Below are 20,695 nucleotides of genomic sequence, written 5' to 3'. Positions count from 1 at the left end.
AGTATTTGAACGAATACGAATGAGAAAAACCGACCGACAGATATTTATATAATCGCGCTAATATGCACTACTATCGCTTTCTCGCTCGTTCTCGTGCCGTGCGTGAGCCTTTCCTTTCCGTCCGGCTTCTAATGGCCTAACCAAAGGAGTATGCCGTCTTTCCCCCACTAACTGCTCTCGTCAAGCAACCAAATACGAATAATCATAAAACAAACATGTAGTGGACCTATATATAAACTTTTCATTATTTTATTGTTCGGTTGGTCCACCATTTTGACGGCTCTGTGCGGGATGGGCTGAAAATTTTCACTTTTCCGAGTCGTTTTCGAAAGATTTTTCAAAACACAATTTTTTGTTATTAGTGCATGTTATACATACTTAAAATTTTAATACAGCATAGAGGAACATATTTTCAACAAATTGGCCTAAAAATCAAATCATTCTGTTAAGTATGATAAAAGTTATTAACGTTCAAAATCTGACGCGGTGCCGCAGCCGATATTTTGAAACGGGACCCCTATATTGAAAGCTTAAATGTATTCTACATTAAAAAAACTCGTTAATGAAAACCGCGTAATTTCAAAATCCGCGTAAAAAAACCTGAGTGTACTCTCCTATATAAAATACTACGCTGCTGAACAGTGCAATAACAACAGAAGCACGTTGTCAGATGCCTTACTGATAAAAAACATATAACCGAAATATGAAACATGAAAACCAATAGGCTCTTTACCCTACGCAGCTACAAAGCGCCGTAAACATGGATTAACAAGTTACAACGCACACGCATGCATAAAAATATATTTTTTTCAAACGCAACACTCTTAAGCAGCACACACCGTATTGAATTAAATCCAAACCACCCCACCCACCCACTTTGCAAACCATTCTGTGACACCATGCTGGTACCCGACAAATCCGCACACGGCCACCGCTGCCGAAAATGCATAGCGTCTACCGCTTATTGTAGTGCCCAGACGCTGCAGCCATGATCTTACCCGTTCGACATAAGAACAAAAACTGATTCAAACGGGTACCCGTCACGGTTATAAACTAACCGTATATGGTTTAGTCACTTAGGTGCGAGTGTGTGCAAATGCCAACGTTACCGAAAATCGATAGCGCTTATTGCGTCGCCCGGAGACGACGTTGCTCGTGTGGGATAAGAGCAACAACTGATTTAAACGGACATGCGTTGCTTCTATTTATGACTTTTCGTGTTTCATTGAGCAACTAAGCTGCCCTCTTTTGACGGCTGTGTCTGAGAAATCTGCCTCACGAATGGTATTTTTCCCGTTTTTCGTGAACTTTTTAATTTTACCAATTTCCAAAAGTCTACTTTTATTGGGGAGATATTAAATTATTACCAATATTTAAGTTAGGTGTTTCTGAATCGGTTGGTGTATAAATGATTAAAATCCATCTAGTAATATCGGAGTTATAAGCGTGCAAACCTTACATAGTTTCGTTACATGGGAGATAGTTTAGATTTTAGAATGACACCTAGCCCCAGATAGTGGAGTAAGACATTTTTAATGTCAAAATAAAGCAAATATCCACTAGACAACGCGTTCCATGGCGACGTCACCGGGCACTCTAGTGATATGGAGGATCTCACACTTTTTTAGCATCTTAGCAGTACACCAAAAAATAAAGTATTAGATTCACGGTCCGCGCGCGATTATCCAAGAACACACGCGAATATGCGAAAGGCACACGGTTATAGAATGGAATTCATACACGCGAAGTTACATACACGTTAACACACGCGACATACAAACGCACACGCGATCGAACACGTTAACGTACAAATGCTCGAGCTCTTTGCGGTGATACACGCGATCGTGCGTCCCGTCGCTCGCACATACCTGAACCGTACAATGAATATCACATTCAGAATCACGGCCCGCTACAATTGGCCTAATGCAGTGTTTTAGTGGGCGACATTGCCTGTCTCGTCTGCAAATTGTAGTATGTGATTCTGACCGGGAGCCCTTCCGAGAACCTAGCTCTACAGCTCCAGTAGGACAACTCTCGAAAGAAAAATAAGATCCAACAAGAACTGAATGAGTCGATTTGACAGTTTACCAAGATTATGTATCTATAGAGCGAATGAAACGAAATGAATGACAAACATTCAACACTGTTTGTCTACACGAAATAAAACATGAACAAAACAGCTGTTGTATCCAACATGTGAAATGTGTGTTTTAATCAACATGTAGAATGTGTGTTTTAATCAACCGAATGTGAAGCAAAACCCTCTCGTGGTTTCCAAATTGACTTAGCTACTGCTAGATGGAACATTTGAAAAGACTTTGATAACATCGCGTCTAAATGGGAAGTCTTGTCAAATCCAATGGTTGTAGTTATATTGGAGATTGTCAAATAATAGCAGAACCTCCTCTCACACTCACATATGATCCAACTATTTGATGAAAGGAAAGAAAATTAGTTCACCCTACTCTTTTCGAAATTATGCTAAAACGTCTATACGTACTTTCAACGTTAACATTCTCTCTAATAGTATTTGAGAAACATAAAATGAATTGAGTCCATTATTGAAAATGGAACTATGATACAGAATTACTTCAAATATGTGTAACACGCAAGCGTTTCTTAAAGCATTGGATTTTTTCTCGTTTTATTTTAAAAATCATTTTTCAACGTACGAGTTACTGAATCGATCCAAAGAGTCAATCCATTTTAGTGAGTAAATCGGATTCGGTTCACTCACCAAACTGAATCGGTTTGCCCATCTCTAGTTCCTTCGGTCAATAGGCATTCGTCGGAATGGCCCTTCCGGTCTAATGTCTATCGGCCAAACGACCCTTTTCAGCCAAATAGCATTCGCCACAACAGTATTCGTATAAACGACCGAATTGGCCGAAAGCCATTCGACCGCATGTCATTTGATCGAATGGCTTTCGGCCAATTGACCTGGATGATTTCACGTGCAGTTAGGTAAGTTCGTAACCAATTGGAAAATGCATCATCATCGTTATCGTGGGCGGATAATTCGGGTACTTCGAATTGTTTCAGGTTCTCAACCTTCTAAGCTTTACTTTTGCTGATCCCTCTGCTTTTCAAGAAAGCAGTAGCTGCAGATTTTACATGCACCAACCAGCTGCTTGGCAATCCGCACAAATGAAAATGCAAAATTAAAGCAATAATGTTATTTGGAAACTTAACAAGAAAGAACCTGGTTTGATAAACAGTAAACGGGTGCGTTGGCGATTGGTCAAACGCAGTTTGCGAATTGTTGTAAGTAATAAATGACAATGTTTAGTTATAATCTTAGGTACTTTTAAGTGTTATTCTTAATAATTATGACTGTTATACTACGTTCACACTATGAGTTAAAACGTGTTTTAATGCTATCTTAATGACATTTTTCTTGTTGCTAATTATTATAACGCGGTTTAACTCTGTAGTGTGAACATAGTACCTTTCATTTAGTACTAGCACATGCGCCATACAGAATGTAAAAATCACAAACAAAATTATTCTATCAGAATTTTTGATAATAATTACGATGTTCAATTATTGATAAAAATTACGATGTTCACACTTTTAGAAAAATTGGCAAATTCTAAGGAAAATAGTCTTGAGACGCAATATCATGGGTTGAACATGAGAAGACGAATGCAACACTTGGATCGGACATGGCGAATGTGGTTTCTATTCAAGAATTCCGGATTTAAAGGCAAAACAAGAAAAACAGATCAAAGCCGGCAAACTTGCTTTTTTAAGGGCCACCAATTTTCGTCATGTCATAAAAAACTGTTTACGTGATAGATGTATTCTACCGTTCTTAGCAACAGAACCGGCACACATCCTCCTTTTTTATTTCGAAATATGTTGATTATTTCAGAACTCAAACGATTTACAATAGAAACCTTATCAATTTCTTCAACTATCAATCAATGTAATCTACTTGAAGGCCTTAACTTACTTCAAAGCAGTTGTTTCCCTATAAAAGTAGCAAAAAATGTGTCCGAGTCGTCATGATACTAGAAGTAAAATACTGATAAGATTGCTTTCGTCTTCACTAAGTAAATCTAATACGCGCTCATCTACGTTACAAGTGGACGTTGTCAGTGCAAAACAAACCTATATGTATGCTCAAAACTTGTTTTTGGTTCTTAGATAATAAATACCGTCATGTCTTACTTACTCCAAACTAACTAAGAATTCAGCAATCAGCATAAAATCAACATACCTTTTTCCCATTAACGAAAAATATCAGGGCTTGTTGCTCTTTGAATTCGTTTAGAATTATGTTATCCATTCTTGGTGCAAATGTATCTCTACCCGAGATATCTTATCATTGATGACACTATCGCTCGACTTAACTAGGATATATGCTTATAGATTGCCTCTGGTTTACGTTACTTTCTCTACACAACTACCGACCTCGTAGTCCAACCAACCACACTTGACACGCTTCGGAATAATGATCTGCCGTAGCGATCTTACACGCTTGAGAGATGCCGAGAGACTGGTTTGCTCCAATCCAAAACCAAGTCTCGCGAGACTGGATTGGCTATTTTCTTTCTTTGCCCACTCCGCGGGGTCGCAGACAAAACACACGGGTCGATCTCGTTGTTGTTTTATATTTTAAATTGTATTTATTGAAGATTGTAATGCCCGCGTGGGGGTTTCGTTGATTAGTTACTGTGAGCGTATGTAGTTGTGATACCATGCGTATATGCTTATAAAACATCCTGATCGGTCAATATCGGATAGGGTATGTATTTGCGGACCTACTACGGCGTTGATCTCATTTGCTGCTCAGGTTGTTCTGTCACCCGTCGTGTGATTATTTTAGCTTACCTTGTAACCTCGTTAGCCGGTTTAACTCTGCTCTCACTTCACTGCAATAGTAAGGCATATTAGACTAACAAAATATGTTTGTTCAATTACAATATGCGGTTTAAATAGCAGTCCATGAAAATGCAAATTCGATAATGAAAGTGTTTTTCTACGTTGATCTGACTGACTATAGATGTCAACCTTAAGGAGATCAACAGGTCGTCGACTTTCGAGTCAATTACTGAAAAAATACGATAGGGGAGACTGAGGAGACTTGATCCCCTTTTTTATTTTTCAATCCTACTCCGTGGAATAATACAAAAACTATGTATTTTTTGTAGTTTTATATTGTTTCTAGAGTTGACTGATAATTATAAAAAAATTACATGGAAATATTATACTGGACATGAGCTATGAGCATTTTTGGAAAACAACAAAAAACTGGAAAATTCTTTGATTAGTGGAGACTCGATCCCTAATTTGGGGACACTTGATTATTTTTTGAAAACGTGTTTAAAAGAGCATGTATGGTAATAAGCATATTTTTACCCTTTTTCTATTATCATCCTACCCATCTGAAGCCTTTGGTTAGAGCAGCGTCTGCCATCTTTGCTCAACGCATTGGCTCAAATGGTGTTGCGATAATTGGGGTACTCGATTAGAGTTTTTGCTGCGCTCAAACAGAAGATTTTCACCATTCTCAAGACAATTTTGTTATTATATTGGCTCTTAATAAGAGGCGAATGACCTTAAGGCTAAAACCTCTATAATCGAAATAAAAAATGGTTCCTAATAACAGAAGCAAAGAAGCTGAAATAATAAAATTAATAATGAAATAATGTGGTACCCTCCGTAATAGGACAAAAATAGGTACCTAACCCCATTCAATGTTTTAAATGTATTGAGGTATTGATTAAATTGTTGTGATTACATATTACTATTTTTGTTACTACATATTACGCATCTCTCACCTGATTTTTTTACGAATTCCCCAAATCTCCGTGCAATTATTTGAAAGCTGTCTTTATTATGGTTGAGGAACGTCAAATGTGGGATGAATAGTTGCTACGTATACTGTAGTAAACAATTACAGTTATGTTTCTTTACGATGAAGCGTTCATTTTTGACATTTTTTATGACAATAATGACTTCAATTGTTCTGGAGTGAATTTGGTTATTTTCAGTGGTGTGTATGAAGTATGGCGAAGGGGATCAAATCTCCACGAATTTGAAGGGATCAAGTGAACCCATAGCATCTATTTCAGCAAACTTTAGTAAAAATATAGTTGAACAAAAGAATCAGCTCAATCATAACGTATTCATATAATTGACATTCTCCTGTAATTCTGTATGCAAAAGTAGAGTATGTAGTGGGTGATTTTATCAATTTTATAAAAGTTTGAAAATTTGAAAAATAAATCTTCTTCAGTTCTTCTGAGACTTTTTTTTAAATCGGTAAAAATTCGGTTACACAAAAGTCCAATTTCTTTTTTCTGTGTTAATGAAATTTATGTTTAGATAAAACTACGCAACTTTATAGTATATTCGATTAATGTATTCTGATCCGCCTTTGAGTTACAATGATGGGATCAAGTCTCCCCGGGGATCAAGTCTCCTCAGTCTCCCCTACTGTTTACACCGTTTTATTGGTTTGTGAATCTTGCATTTTAGACCCCTTATTGATATTATGCTCATCACGTTTGTCTTGGCATAGTGCCTCACCATCTGCTCACTTAACCAGAATTTAAAAATAAAATTTCATGCTTAATCCAGTTATCGATGAACTGATGTATGGGGAATATTTAAAAAAGACGTTTGAGCCAATTTCTAATTTTGTAGCATGGCTGGGCTGACTTTCAAATTCGAATACAATACAAATAAGAGATTGCCTGTGTACTGCTATTCCGGTATAGAACAGAGCTAGTTGAGATTGCAAAATGTCCATAATGGTCATTGGAAGCTTGGTCCTTGCATGCTGACTAATACTGACATACCGATCACATCTGAAGGCAGATCTACGGGGGAAAGAGGCAGAGTTCGTTCGGTACATGTAGCAGCTAGAAATTGTTAGTAAGTGTGCCAATAGTGTTATCATGCAATAATTGTTCTGGGCAGCCGGCTACCAAGATTTTGTTTATGTTTGAAAAATATGCAATTTTGAACAGAACAGACTATCAAAAATATTGTTTATTTAGAAGTATAATACTTCTAACCAGTGTTTCAAAAATTACTCCAATCAGCAGGCGTTGATAAAACCATAGTTTGACAAATTATTAAAATCCATGATTTCATCACTCATGGTTTTTGGCTCCTCAGGAGTGAAAACCGCCAAGGAGTGAAAACAGGTTACTAGATTATAATTGAAGCATGCAGTTTAAAAGCCCCAGCTCAATTTAGATTTTCAATTTTCATTTTATCAAGCACAAAAGCAAAACAGATCCTTGGTACAGTTCATGGCGGAACCTTCTTTTCGAGAGACCGCGAAGGCCAGCATTCAATGGTTAGCGTACTAGGCTAGGCTTGGGCCATTACAGTAATAAATAGTACACCTGTTTTGCATCCTTCCACTATGCATTTGAACTTTTGGATTTCATCACTTCAGCAGAAACTGTTTGGGACGGAGTGTGCTCCAAAACAATCATCGGTCCTTTTTTTCAAATAGGGAGAGACCATCGACAACGTACGCTACTGTTGGATTTAAACGCACTTTGTCTGTCCAGAAATGCATAAAGAAGGTCTGAAAAACTACTATATCCAACAAGACAGGACACCTTACCACACCGCAATCAAGTTCTTACAGAGCACATTCCCAGGACGCGTTGTCTCAAAAAATGTGATTTAAATGCCCTCCTCGTTCTCCGGATTTAACGGCGCCAGACTTTTCTGTGGGGTTATTTGAAAAGTAAAGTGTATTCTAGCTAACCTAAGCATCTTGACGAACTCAAAGCTAATATACGAGCTGAAATTGCGGCGATTAGGCCCGAAACGCTATCCAATGTCATGCAAAATGCCCGCAAAAGAGCTGCTTTTCGTGTATCAAATGGGGGTGGTCATTTAATCGACGTTGTATTCTAAACCTGGTTTATACTAAATGGGATAAAATATCCTAAAAAAAACTTGTTTACTTGTGAAAACGGCTAAAAAATGTTGAAAAAGGATACATCCAGCTGGCGCACCCTGTACAATCTGCTGGGCTAATTGAGAAATTAAACATACAAATCTTGAAGCCCTACTATCAAAAATTAAATTCGGTCGTCTTCACATCTCGCCCTGAGCAGAAGCATAAAATCGTCCCGCGCAAGTGAAAGTCAATTCTACCTAAAAATCAATCGGTGCCTATCACACAAGCAGTCCATATAACAATAGCCTATACCTACTGTGCGATATAGTGATGAGTGACGGTGCCCAGCAAAAAGCAATCCAGATGCGGCCGAACTGTGTTGCTGTTGATTTTTCAAAATGCCCCGTAAGACCAGCCATTCGGGAAGTGGACCAGTTATTAAAAGTGCAGATGGAACTCAATCTGGCTGAAGTGAAAACCCTACAAATGCATCATATCAAACATTGCGTGCTGATTTCGTTCAACAACATTAACCAAGCCTCGCGAAACAACATGCAGCACACCGCCGAATGCGGCAATATTAAATATAGCATTCCCGTATACATCGAGAACGGCGCTGTAGAAGTTCGGGTCCATGATTTGACTACGCGTACCCCTGACGGCGCGATTAAAAAATGCTTGCAAAAATACGGAGAAATAGACTCCGTTACACATGATACATGGAGGAATTTTTCCCCGGGCATCCCTAACGGTGTTCGTGTGGTGAGAATGCGTGTGACCAAGCCAATTCCCTCATACTTAAGCTTCACAGTGTTAGGAAGGGACGATGCTCTCATTCAACGGACATCACTAGTCATGTACCCAGGGCAAATTCCTACGTGCCAGTTCTGCACGAAAAAGCTGCACCTCGGAAAACCTTGCGTAGAAACTGTAGCCCCTCGACTTGCTCAGTGGGTGGTTGGAGGGGGATTATGCTCTCTACTGCTGGTATACATTCAGGGTTTTTGGTTGTACTCACCACGGAACTCATTCACTTCGGGAACAGGGGAAACCGGACCATCAATCGCTGCTGCAACCAAGGTGGACAACTAAAAAGGTAAAGCAATATTTTAATATGCTCAAAATACATACCGCATACCGTGAATGCTCTTTCAGCGGAAACATCCTAGGACGAGGACTGACGACTCCTTTCGAGTCCGGAAACCGATTCAAAGTAGTGGTGTTATTGTACGGACAATGTTATACGAGAATATACAGATGATACAGAAATTTAATTTATACATGCAATTTATTACCATACCCTAACTAAACTTAATGCTATGTGACGTCACGATTTAGCTACTTGCGGATCTTTTTATCTGGTGCAGGTTTACAGTGGTTGTGCGGCTGACTATTACAGCCATGGCGAATTCCGGTGGTTTTGGGTTCGCTGGTGGCAGGAAAACGGTCCGGAAATTTGAAGGCGACAAACCTGCCGACCTCGTACTTGTACACCGTCAATAACAATGGCGGCGTTAGCTCACTGGCGGAGTTGCCAAAATGGCGGCGAATCTCCCAGCGCGTCGGATCTAGGGTTCTTCAGCAAGGACTCTCGGTTCTCTAATCGGTTCGCTTTGAGGATTTCTGTTTAGCGTGCTTCCTGCGAAGAAGCCCTTCGGACGTAGTCCGAAGCCAGAGAAAAAAGGCCCGCTGTGGACCTTTTTAACTTGATTTTAATTTGCATGTGATTCGTGCTTTTTAATTTCTTCGTTTTTTCTTCGTTTTGTGACACGTACTATAACCGTTTACAATTAATGTATATATAATAACTTTTACTTTTACTCTAATCTATTTGTTTATTGAATAATGAGAAAAACCGCGCGCACTTCTGACTTCCTCGAATGTCGAGAACCGAAAGAACTATCTTGGCGACCGCCGAGCCTAACTCAGCTCGGATGATACCGAAAAAACCTCAATTTTTGCGATATCATCCGAACTGACATTTAAATTGTCAAAACATTGGCAGCCCTTCCAATGGCTGCGACAGCGATGGATAGCATGTTGCGCTACGTTATGCTCACACCGTTGTGATGAGACACCTTGGGTGAGCGCCTGCAACCCTTCTGCGTGAGTGACCCACCCGTCTCAGATGACAACCTGGACTTGGAAGGCCATCACTCACACATTTTGATGTTTTACACAGAGTAGGAGTTAGGGATTGGGAAAGGGAATGAGCAAACCTAGCGGCACTTATCAATTTGGCAAAGCCAACTAACAACTGTCGTAACCGGGGGTTACAAAACTGTTAAGGAAAACTTAACCAATCCAACTGAAATCAGCCCAGAACTATCTTACGCTAAACCACTAACAGCTGCAAAACCAACATCTCCGGATCAAGCATCAACAACCTGCAACAACAACAACAAACGGATCGAACCTCAAATATTTCGGCCCCTAGAAAAAGGATCTCAACACGCAGCAGAAAGCTGCGTCTGAACGAGACAAAAAACTTGACTTAGTTGTTTTTTTTTTATTTATTGTAAAAAACGAACAATCGGCCTCGTCGAGCTACCGCATTTGGGCCTAAATAAATTTATTAATTATAAAAAAATAAATTCGGTCTATAAGCGACGCCAGAACAAGAATCACAAACCGGTGTGGACAAGAGGAGCCAAAACCAGGAGTGAAAACCTAACTTGGATTGCTTGGATTCTTTTATTCACTCCCAGAAACGTGCATAACAATGATTGGTTTCCACCGCTCCTTTGGAAGTAGGCTCCTTGGTATGAAATGTGTGGTTTATTTGAAACACTGCTTCTAACGTTTCAATACTGGGGTCCCATTTCAATAATTTCTGTTGAGATTTTTCTCATTTTTTAAAAGGCAAAAAACTTCCGATGTACTGAACAAAATCGCAATATTTTTGTACTTTCTAATCGGAAATATGTGCATGTATTTTGTATTCGATTTCGCAAAATGTACATCTACTATAAATAAAGCAAAAACGGATTTTCAGAAAATCTTTTGAACACGACGAGGAAAATGCGAAGCCTATTTAAGCAGAGCTGTCAAAAAGAAGTTGCTAAGCATTTCATCACATACGGGAAGTTTGTTTATATAGGTCCCACGTGCTCATTTCATACCAGTCGATGCTCGCATGCCAAACAAACAACATGTTGGTATGTTTTGTTTTCCCAAGTGCGGAATGCTTTTCTCGGTAGTTCGAAGGTGCTTGCTGAAGCAGATTTGAGCGATTTTAAGATGTAATTTTCTGTATTACGGATACAAAAGTTATTCGGCACGGCTTTTGTATTGACGAATTTCGCGCCAACTCGAAGAAATGTTGGCAGCACCCTCTCAGATTTTAATGAATCTTTCTGTACATTTTACAGAACTTTGCCACAAAAAGCCACTTTGCATACTTTGTTTTTCCAAAAATGATCTAGACTGTCCAGTGGCGTAGCCAAGGGGGGTTTTTGGGGGTTAAAACCCCCTCCAACCCAAAATATTTAAATCGAAGAAGAAAAAGTTTGATGCTGACTAGTTTATTAAATATTCAAATAATAATTTTAGATGTTTATTATCTGTTCATTACATTGAGAACCTAATGTTTCAAACGTTACAGATTAAATGTCATCAATAGACCAGCCAACATTTTTGAAAAATCTAAGATTTTCGTCAAAACCCCCTCCAAACCAAATTTCTGGCTACGCCACTGAGACTGTCTTTTGAAAAGGGTCACACTTTTTTTACCATTTTTTTTCAAATGGCTATAGTCTAAACATGACAAATCCTACAAAAAAAATGTTTTAGGAGTGATTTTCACAAAATTAGTCAAATTTTTAAATAAAAATATTTAAAAAATTCTTCATTGATTCCTACACTGAAAAATATCGACTTTAAAAATTTAAAGTCGATTTACAAAAAAAAACTCATCTTTGATTTGGATGTAATTTTGTTCCAAGGTAGGTTATTATGTTCCCTACCTACCGTCAAAAATTCAAGTTGGGCACTTTCAAGGAAAAAAGTTATTTGAAAAAAACTTTTCTTTGTCCAAACTGAATTTTTTTTCAGCATATTTTTATCGAAAACTAAACCACTGAAAGTCATAATCATCTCAGAATCCAATTTCCCAACTGCTAGTTGCTTGATACGTGCGAAAAGTATCAGTAGCGAATTTGGTGTAGCATCTCGGACTGGACTGGAACGAGGCCGAAAGGATTCGTTTGAGGGGTTACATACCTTTTTATTTTTCAAAAAATCGATTTTTTTAATGCTTTACCTGAAACTCCTTGAGAATATTTTCCCCAATTTTTATAGAGATCCGAGAAATAGATCGAAAGTTACAGTGCTTCCAAACGTGTCTACCAAGAGCAGTGGTAATTTAAAATTTTAAACTTGATTATCTCGAAGTTCGTTTTTCCAAAAATGATTTTCCGTGATCACGATTGTCCAAAAACCACTCAACCGATTTTGTTCAATTTTTTTTTCCATTGATCGTAATTAATTCTTCTCGTACCTTAACGATTCATTTTAAAGCAAAAATTTTTGTTTTGTGGATGAGAATTTTTTAATACAATTTTTAGAGCAAAACGTTCCCGAATGCAGGAAAAAATTATTATTTATTCAACTATTAGTTAAGGTATGAGGAATACTCATTTACTAACGGGATTTTTTGAGTTTTGGGATTTTAGTTGATCTATTGGTCTTCAATCGTGATCACCGCGAACCTCTTAAATAAAAAAGGTTTTGGAACAAAAGCTATAATTCCGTCAATTATCAACATATTTCAATAAACTTGCTTGTACTACCAAAATACTATAAGTTTGATGTAATGAAATCATTGCTTTGTGTCTTTATGTACATTCAAACTTTCTTGTAATTTTCTTATAAAACGGTATGTAACCCCTTAACGGAGATCTGGTACTAGAGCACGGGCAGACAACATGCTTAATGTCGCGATAACCGCCACTACAAGCGCAGAGACCGCTCTCCACGACCCCAATACGCCGGAGATGGGCATTTTACGTATAATTATTGCACATGACCCGAGATATCACCCGAATGAAGTCATGACCCTCATCCATTCTCTTGACCTTTGGGATTCCTGAACATTCATCGCTCCACGAAATTTGCCAATTTTCGAGCGACAGCTGAGAAGACATATTTATAAACTTCTAATGCCAAAATGTCCACCTTCTCATTGCCCGGAATGGAGCACTGCAAAAGAACTCAAACTAAGGTAATCTGATATGATTTTTCAGATAAAGTACTCAAAAACTCCCATGTTTTCTCCAGGAAATGCAAAGAGTGTTTTCCATGCTCCATCAAACGGAGAGCCTCCTGCAACTGTAACGATGTGGGCATGTTCGTTGATAGGTAAATATAAAACCATCAGTTTTGTGGGGAGAATGTTGGCAGCACAGCCTCTTTTATGATTACACTCACCACTACTATCATAATAATATGCATAAAAGCGATGCATAGCTGTCATCAAATGACGAACGTTCCGTGTATTCCAATCACAGGATGAATCGAATACACAACGTACGCCCTAACCACCAGACAAAGCATTGCTTCTCTGATGATCCGTCCGTTAATCCGTTGACGGACCGGTGCCAATAATCACGTTTTTCAGCTTTCATCAAGTTTTTCATTTGCATTTTTAGCGTCGCGTATATTAGGAAAATTTCGCGCACAATTCTAATCAATCTCTACCCCCCACGAAGTAGGAGATACATGAAAGTTAATTTTAATTTTACATATTGTAAAAATCGTAAGATCCACGGCTCAGTTAAGCTAACGCATGGAGCCGTGTCAAATAAACAAGAAAAAAAGGGAACAGCATAAATGAAAAAACACGAACGATAAACACAAAATAAAAAGAGTCAGTGTGCAATCCCTCCTGAAGTAATACTTAACGGTGGCCTCGGAAGAATAAGAATTGGGAGGAACAAGATGTTCAGGTTTAGTCGGTAGGCTTACACAGCCATCAGCAGGGGGCGGTGGTGTCTGATCAAGATTCCTTCTCGATAACAGACATTGTCTCAATCTGTTGAGCCGAGTCCACACAAGACTCAGCTTTCTGGACCTCGGAAAAAAATCGTTAACGTTTGGGGGTTTGTATATCCTCCTTATATAAGAAACGAAAAAATCAAAACCCTTGCCTTGAGAATTTTCTGCGCACGGGCCTGCTCGGCCATGATTAAAAAGATTCAGTCAGATTAACTGCGGGTAGTCGTTACTGACTTGAAACAGGCAATAGCCCCTTCACGATGGAGTATCGCGTCTACATTCCTTCTCGCGACGTGGAGATCGGCGGTGCTGTAAGTGATGCGGGTCTAACTCTCGATGTTCTGATGAATGATGGGGTTAGCCGCTTTAAGGACCCTAACCTTCAATCAGTTAAGATTTTGGAGTGCAAGCAATTGCACTCAAAGTCCATCGAAGATGAGAAGCACTATCTATTAGACTCGTTTCGCGTGACCTTCGCCTGATCTGCACTTCCGAGCTACGTTGAAGAGGGAGGAGCTCGTCTACCTGTGCGTCTGTTTGTACCGCGGGTCATGAATCGTTCCAATTGCATGCAGTTATGTCGTACGGCCACCTACTGTAGCAACAAGCAACGGTGCGGCAAATGTGGGAAACGCGATGCGGATGATGCTTGCAGTAGGCCTGCTGAGAAGTGTGTTTATTGTGGGGAGAATCCGCATGCACTTTTGACATGCCCAACGTACAAACTTCGTGGGGATAAACTGAAGCGATTCGCCAAAGATAGCTCCAGATGCTCTTACGCAGCAATGCTTAAAAGGGCTGTTCCACTTATCGCTGAAAACACATACGATCTCTTGCTCTTCTTGAATTGCAGAATTATCATCCCCAAAATTGATTCATTAAAACACTTGCTACAATTATCGGCCATTTGGGACTAAATAAACTTATTTAAGTAAAAATTCCATTTAAATCTTCTTATGAAACGAAAAGTCGAAAATAAAAGCAAAATTAGATCAAAATTTGATGCCACATTTGAACAAAAACTTGAACTGAGATCAAAATGAGATTTTCATAATCCATTACATTTGGCATACTTTCCAATAATGGCGGAAGTCTCAAATGGAACTATGTTCGATCATTTGGAAACACAAGTCAACCAAAAGCAGAGAAAACTAGGGCGGGAAACTTTTTGCTCCCAAGATATGAACGTAGCTGATACAGTAGGCGAGACTGAAAAGACTTGATCCCCTTATGAAATGATAAAAAAAATATATTTGTTGTAGTTTTGTAGAGTTTCTAGGGATGACTAATTCACCGTGAACAGCGATGACTTTTGTATTCACAAGTCCGCATCGATTCCGTTCACTCCTGCGGTGAACAAGTGAAAACTACGTTGTTTTCAAAAATCACGCAAGAAATATCCACTGCGAACATATTTCACTGTGGTGGAATATTTAAAATGATCGGGGAATAGCATTGATTCAATTATATCTAATAATTATGCATGAATTCTCTGAATATATTTATGTACTATCGTTTAATTTCATTTTCATCAATCTATGCGTTAATAAGTGAGATATTGAAGAAAAAACAATTTGGTGTGTCTCAAGTTTACGTTCATTTTCACCGAGGGTGTAAATAGGACTTTAACTAAAAGCGACTTTAATATTAGTGTACACGCACCTTAACAAACTTCTCAGTAAATGAGATTTTGCGTGTAGGTTGACATGTTTTTAAAAAGTATCAACAATCAGTTTTTTTCTTTTCTGTGCAATTTTCATGATTCAATCAAAAAAGGTGTTATTTTAAAAAATTTCCTGCTCACAATACAAAACAAGGCAAAGGATGTCCGGGCATCCACTTAATTCCCTGAAGAACTACGATGTGGTGGATGAAAGCGAGTGTAAAGTAGATATTTCGACTTTCAAGTCCATCGAAGAACGTTCCATTGCTGCTAAGGAACCTCCTCCAAATGTTGCGGCTGCGGCCGACGATGAAAACAACTCTAAACCTGCCAAACGCAAAAGGAAAAAGCGACTTTTAGTTACCAAAAAAGAGTTCAAACGATCCGAAGGACAAAAAAAGCGCCGTCAGGCACGGCAAGTGGTAACTGAGGCATGCTCGTGCTACCTATCCTGCCCGCGTAAGATTACGCCCGAGCAGCGCCAGGACCTGAACAATCGCTATTGGGAATTGGAACATGTCGAGCAAAAAAAGTTTATCAAGAGGTATTCGGTGCAGGGAAAGGTTAAAAGAAGACGGGTTCCGGTGGATCCCTTGGGAGGTGTGGACGTAAAGAAAGCCTATACCTATTCGTTTTATTTGCCCGATGATAAGGGAGAGTTGCAAACGGTGTGTTGCACTTTCTTTCTCAATACGCTGGGATATCGAAAGGGATGCGGGTAAGAGTTACTAAGTATATTTCAACATAAATTTAAGTATGCTTTTCTTTTAGTAATCACATTTATCGGGCACATATGAAAGACTCACTTAGTGATAAACGAGGAAAGTACGAACGAGATCGTTCGCTGCGAGATGCCATCTGGGACGACATTTTGTCCTATTCACCGCGAACGTACCATAAGGGTCTGAAGTATAGTGCAACAGCACTTTATTTGCCTATTCAGCTGAATGCAAAAATGATGCATGCAGATTTCAAGGCAAGAAGAGAGCCTTTCGGGGAAAAACCTGGCAGTGCTAGTTTTTATTGTGCAATTCTTCGTGAAATGGATGTGCACTTTGTGGAAATGGATGATTTCGTAATACCTGAACGAAAACCGATAGTGGTTCCACCACCACCAGCGCCCGAAACATTTCTACCTCCAGAGCCTATAGCTGCTGCAGTGCCAGTCTCGGAAGAAGTGTATACAACTTTTACAGACTTGCAACCGTCTGAAAGTTCAACAGGTCAGTCTTACATTCATCCTCCTCCAGTCCAACACCTAGCACCAATCCAAACATTGACTGTTGGAGAACCAGCCACCATGATTTATACGCACACGGTTGAACCCAAACCAGTTGAGTCATACTATTCGATGGTACCACAAGATTCTTCATCTCCTTTCGTCGAGAATGTGAAACAAGAACCGTATTATGGACTTCCAATAGAACCTGAAACTGTAGTCGAGTCACACTATATAAAAGATAATGATGATTTCTCTGATTCTTACTCCAATATGGCGTCTGAACCGAGCTACACCGAACCTTCTTATCATGCAGCTTCTTGCGAGATAGTTAAGTGCGAAGATAACAAGAACGATCTAGTGCGTGAGATGTATCCTCCAGTGCAGGGGGAGATGACAGCGTTGAAGTTTGAAAATCCTGCACCCAATCCATCACTTGAGGAATTTGCAGATGAAGCCAAGTTTGTTGCTAAACCACGAAAAAGAAGAGCGGTAAAATCAAACATCAATCCGCCAATACCCGTACTACCTGAAGGCTATCCACCCGTTAAGCGAACAAAAAAGTATATCGCGAAAGTGAGCAATCTAGTTAGACGAAAAATGTCGCATCCCGTGTTGCACCTGGAGTGCAACTGTCACCTGAACTGTCGGGAAAAGATCAGCTCGGAACAACAGGAGCGCATCAATGACCAGTATTGGAGCATGCGGTTTGCCGATCAGCGCATGTTTATGTTAGAGCACACCGAGCGGCATGCGATCAAGCGGCGCCGAACAAAAATACCATCCGATGGTCCTGTTCGGAAAAGCTGCACCTACTCGTACCGGTTGACGGATGAAAGTGGCAACTACCAGGCAGTGTGCTGTCAGTTTTATCTAAATACCATCGGTTTTGGGGCGGGCAGTGGGTGAGTATAATATTATGCTATACGGAGGTACAACGCTATTGGAATGTTTTTTTTGGAAACCATCAGTTTCTTAAGCTTCAAATTGTATGAATGAAAATTACAATATTAAATTGTGCAATCCATTTCAGCAACGTGATCTACCGAGCCCACCAGGTTGAATTGAGCGAAGCCATCTGTGACAAACGGGGCAAATTTGCACGTGATACCACCTTACGGGATGCAATGGATGATGATATTCTATCATATTTCAGTCCCGAACAGCAAGAAAGTGGTGCCATATTGGATCTCTCCGCTACCAGTTGGTCACCGAAAAAAATGTACACGCAATATGTGCAACGGCAAGCGGCCAACGACATAGATAAGCCAGGTAGTTTTGGTTTCTACTGGAGAAGGGTGAAAGAATTGAATGTACAGTTTGCGCCGAGGCCCGAGCCCAAAACAAACGGGAAGAAAAAACCAAGGTCATCGAGCGTAACACAAAAACGAGCGGAAGCGGTTGTCAACGTTCCATCGACGTGTTCGTTTGGCTTCACAACGCTCCAATAGCTTGCTAAGTCATAGTTTTAATTAGTAATATTTCGCAATATAAGTATTTTAGTATTTATTGTACTAATGTATATACATAGATTTTTTGATTAGGATCATAAATCGTGAAAACTAAAATTGTTTCAAAACTTTATTGTATTCTAAAATACCCATATAATATGGAACTATACAGATTCCGCTTTTCGGTCAAGCTCTCTTTCTTTCTCGGTTCCTTCGTACATCGCATGTTGCTGCATCAACTTCTGAAGCTCCTCCACATGTTCACTCTGTTTGGACCAATTGTAGCTGTAATAAAAGTAATATATTATTAGGCACCAAAAATGATAAATGAAATCCACAGTATTCAAATCTAACCGGCATACGAAAAAATAGCACAGAGTAGTTCCCATGAAAGTGCCAAAGCCTACATGAGTCGACAGTTGGGGTCGAGAAGTTTTCATAAAAGCGGCGAGGCCACCTGCTATCCCAACACTGATACCGTACAGAAAACTGCTCCTGAAACAGGGAATCTGACTCAAATCTCGACCGAACAGGATGACCGACTGCAAAAGTAATTTTGTATGTAGTAATGAGTTACACAATCTTAACTATGATATTACTCGTTCTGATGTAGGGTAGGGCAAAAGTTCGTCGAAATCAACCTTGCTTTTGTCCATTATTCCAGTTGAAATCAGAATGTTTTGCTGCACAAAATATTCGAATCTATTGCAATGCAAATAAAAACATGAACATTATAATTTTTATAGACTGGAATCGCAGCTGCGATTTTGACATTTTGACCCACTGAAAAGTTTATGGTATGATAGATTGTTACACACTGCTAAAATAATGCGTATTATTAATGCATGCATAGACTTTTCTTCGGCTCATGTACGTATTGTCGCGCTTATAATAAAATCTCACATTGCGGGCATCAAATATATCAGCAGTTGCTCCGCAAGCAGTTGGTTTTTAAGCCGTAATCATATCTCGACAAACATATGATTACGGCTTAAAAGCCAACTGTCAAAATCCACTTTGAATGGAAATTCCGGACAAACCGCTACACGCCAATCACAGATGTTGGTAGTAAACGAAAGAGAAAAGTTTTCTCTTTCATAAACTGTTGTGAACTGTGTTCGACTAGTAACGGTTTGACTGGAATTTCCATTCAAAGTGGATTTTGACAGTTGGCTTTTAGGCCGTAATCATACACTAAGAAAAATTGTATGGTACATGGGATCTGTACCTTAGTAGTAATATTGAACACTACACCGTAAGAATGACCATAGAAAGCGAAATACTCAGCATAACTACGTGCATAGTTATCTTGAACTAACACTGTTTGTGATAACAAGACCAGAAGAGCATGATAGTAAAAATGAACATTCTATTGTATAATTAACCATTGTACGTTGATCGCTTGACATAACAATAAGCATAGTCACCTTGATCTGGAACTGTTTGTAATAACAAGAACATTGCGATTTTGACATTTCCTGGCTGGTTATTTTGAGGAATATCTGGTTTGTTTAGAAAATTTCGGAATATTTAGATAATTGAAAAAAATCTCGATTTTTTTACTTCAATACATACATATAATTTTTCTTAACCAAAAACAAAATATAAATGTTTAAAATATTTGAATTGTTAACAAAGTTGTAAATTATTTATAATATTTCTTCAACCGGATCAAATGCATGTTATCTATTTTATGAACGTGTATAGGAGGGCCATCAAATTCTTCTGCATCATGAACTGTAGATTTTAGCGTACTGTCACTCACTTCGAATGAAGCAAAATGATGAATGTATCCCAGTACAAGCCATTCGTTACTTACAATGAAAAGTTGACTACCACAGATAATAAGATCTTTAATCTCAAAAAGTTGTACACAAGCCAAGTTACTTGTAGAAAGGGTTAAAAAATATCCAATCTTATAATCTGTACCTTTATATGATACTGAATTGCTCGTGTAAAAGTTAATAGAGGGTAACGCGTATCTATGAAGTAAGGTTGAGTAATTTGAATTTCTAATGTCAAGACGAAGAGATTTTTTGTACGTAAGTTTCATGGGGAAAAAATTATTGTTTTTTAAATTATTAGCAAAAACTAAACTGGCTTTACGACAGAGTGTCAAACAAATATTAACTCGAGAGCTTATATTTCTACAGTACTGTTTGAATATTTGATGAAACGCTTCGAATCTGAAGCACCAAAGATTTCTAAGGGGTCCGGAATAATGAATCGAGTCAGTATAATGTAAAACAATGTGATGCTTTGGTTTTAACGTAGTACTGAACAACTTCATATACAGTGTGTGGTGATAAATAATTTGATCTTGTAAGGTATTTAGTATCTCAATTGTAAAAGACGGAAGTAACACTAAATCTACTAATTCTGTCAGGGAACAAGCAAAGTCCCATACTTTATCATTTCTTGGAATCAAGTCACCAAATATTATCGGAAAATAATGAATAAACATCATCATTTCACGAGCTGTCATCTTGAAT

General features: G+C 38.8%; 3 protein-coding genes across 3 annotated transcripts in view; 1 reads left to right on the top strand and 2 right to left on the bottom strand.

Moving 5' to 3' along the window:
* Positions 1-4,518, bottom strand: part of LOC131682639 (xanthine dehydrogenase) — a 56,414-nt gene extending 51,896 nt beyond the window's left edge. The window contains exon 1 of the mRNA XM_058964290.1: positions 4,223-4,518. Coding sequence (XP_058820273.1) covers positions 4,223-4,291 — 69 coding nt within the window. The 5' untranslated portion in view covers positions 4,292-4,518. The remainder of the gene's footprint in view (positions 1-4,222) is intronic.
* Positions 813-18,903, bottom strand: LOC131682647 (cytochrome c oxidase assembly protein COX20, mitochondrial). The gene is made up of 4 exons (XM_058964297.1): positions 18,803-18,903; positions 18,558-18,745; positions 18,366-18,488; positions 813-824 (listed from the first exon to the last, which is right to left on the bottom strand). The coding sequence occupies exons 1-3, from the start codon at positions 18,857-18,859 to the stop codon at positions 18,368-18,370; spliced, it is 366 nt and encodes a 121-aa protein (XP_058820280.1). The 5' UTR covers positions 18,860-18,903; the 3' UTR covers positions 813-824; positions 18,366-18,367.
* Positions 15,598-18,266, top strand: LOC131682640 (uncharacterized). Its single transcript, XM_058964291.1, has 3 exons — positions 15,598-16,251; positions 16,305-17,657; positions 17,786-18,266. Exons 1-3 carry the CDS (start codon positions 15,695-15,697, stop codon positions 18,201-18,203), a joined length of 2,328 nt encoding a protein of 775 aa, XP_058820274.1. The 5' UTR covers positions 15,598-15,694; the 3' UTR covers positions 18,204-18,266.
* Positions 18,904-20,695: the final 1,792 nt, after the last annotated feature.

The sequence above is a fragment of the Topomyia yanbarensis genome, chromosome 2 (genome assembly GCF_030247195.1).
Source record: "Topomyia yanbarensis strain Yona2022 chromosome 2, ASM3024719v1, whole genome shotgun sequence".
Classification (NCBI taxonomy): Eukaryota; Metazoa; Arthropoda; class Insecta; order Diptera; family Culicidae; genus Topomyia; species Topomyia yanbarensis.
The sequence above is the reverse complement of the archived record's forward strand: the minus strand, read 5'-3'. Positions and strand labels throughout refer to the sequence as shown.

Excerpts from the sequence above, each read along its gene's own strand:
- LOC131682640 (XM_058964291.1), top strand. The coding sequence starts at position 15,695 with ATGTCCGGGCATCCACTTAATTCCCTGAAGAACTACGATGTGGTGGAT. Across the intron at positions 16,252-16,304 it reads GGATATCGAAAGGGATGCGG|TAATCACATTTATCGGGCAC; the intron begins GTAAGAGTTACT and ends CTTTTCTTTTAG. Across the intron at positions 17,658-17,785 it reads GGTTTTGGGGCGGGCAGTGG|CAACGTGATCTACCGAGCCC; the intron begins GTGAGTATAATA and ends AATCCATTTCAG.
- LOC131682647 (XM_058964297.1), bottom strand. The coding sequence starts at position 18,859 with ATGGACAAAAGCAAGGTTGATTTCGACGAACTTTTGCCCTACCCTACA. Across the intron at positions 18,746-18,802 it reads CCTACCCTACATCAGAACGA|TCGGTCATCCTGTTCGGTCG; the intron begins GTAATATCATAG and ends TTACTTTTGCAG. Across the intron at positions 18,489-18,557 it reads TGCTATTTTTTCGTATGCCG|CTACAATTGGTCCAAACAGA; the intron begins GTTAGATTTGAA and ends CTTTTATTACAG.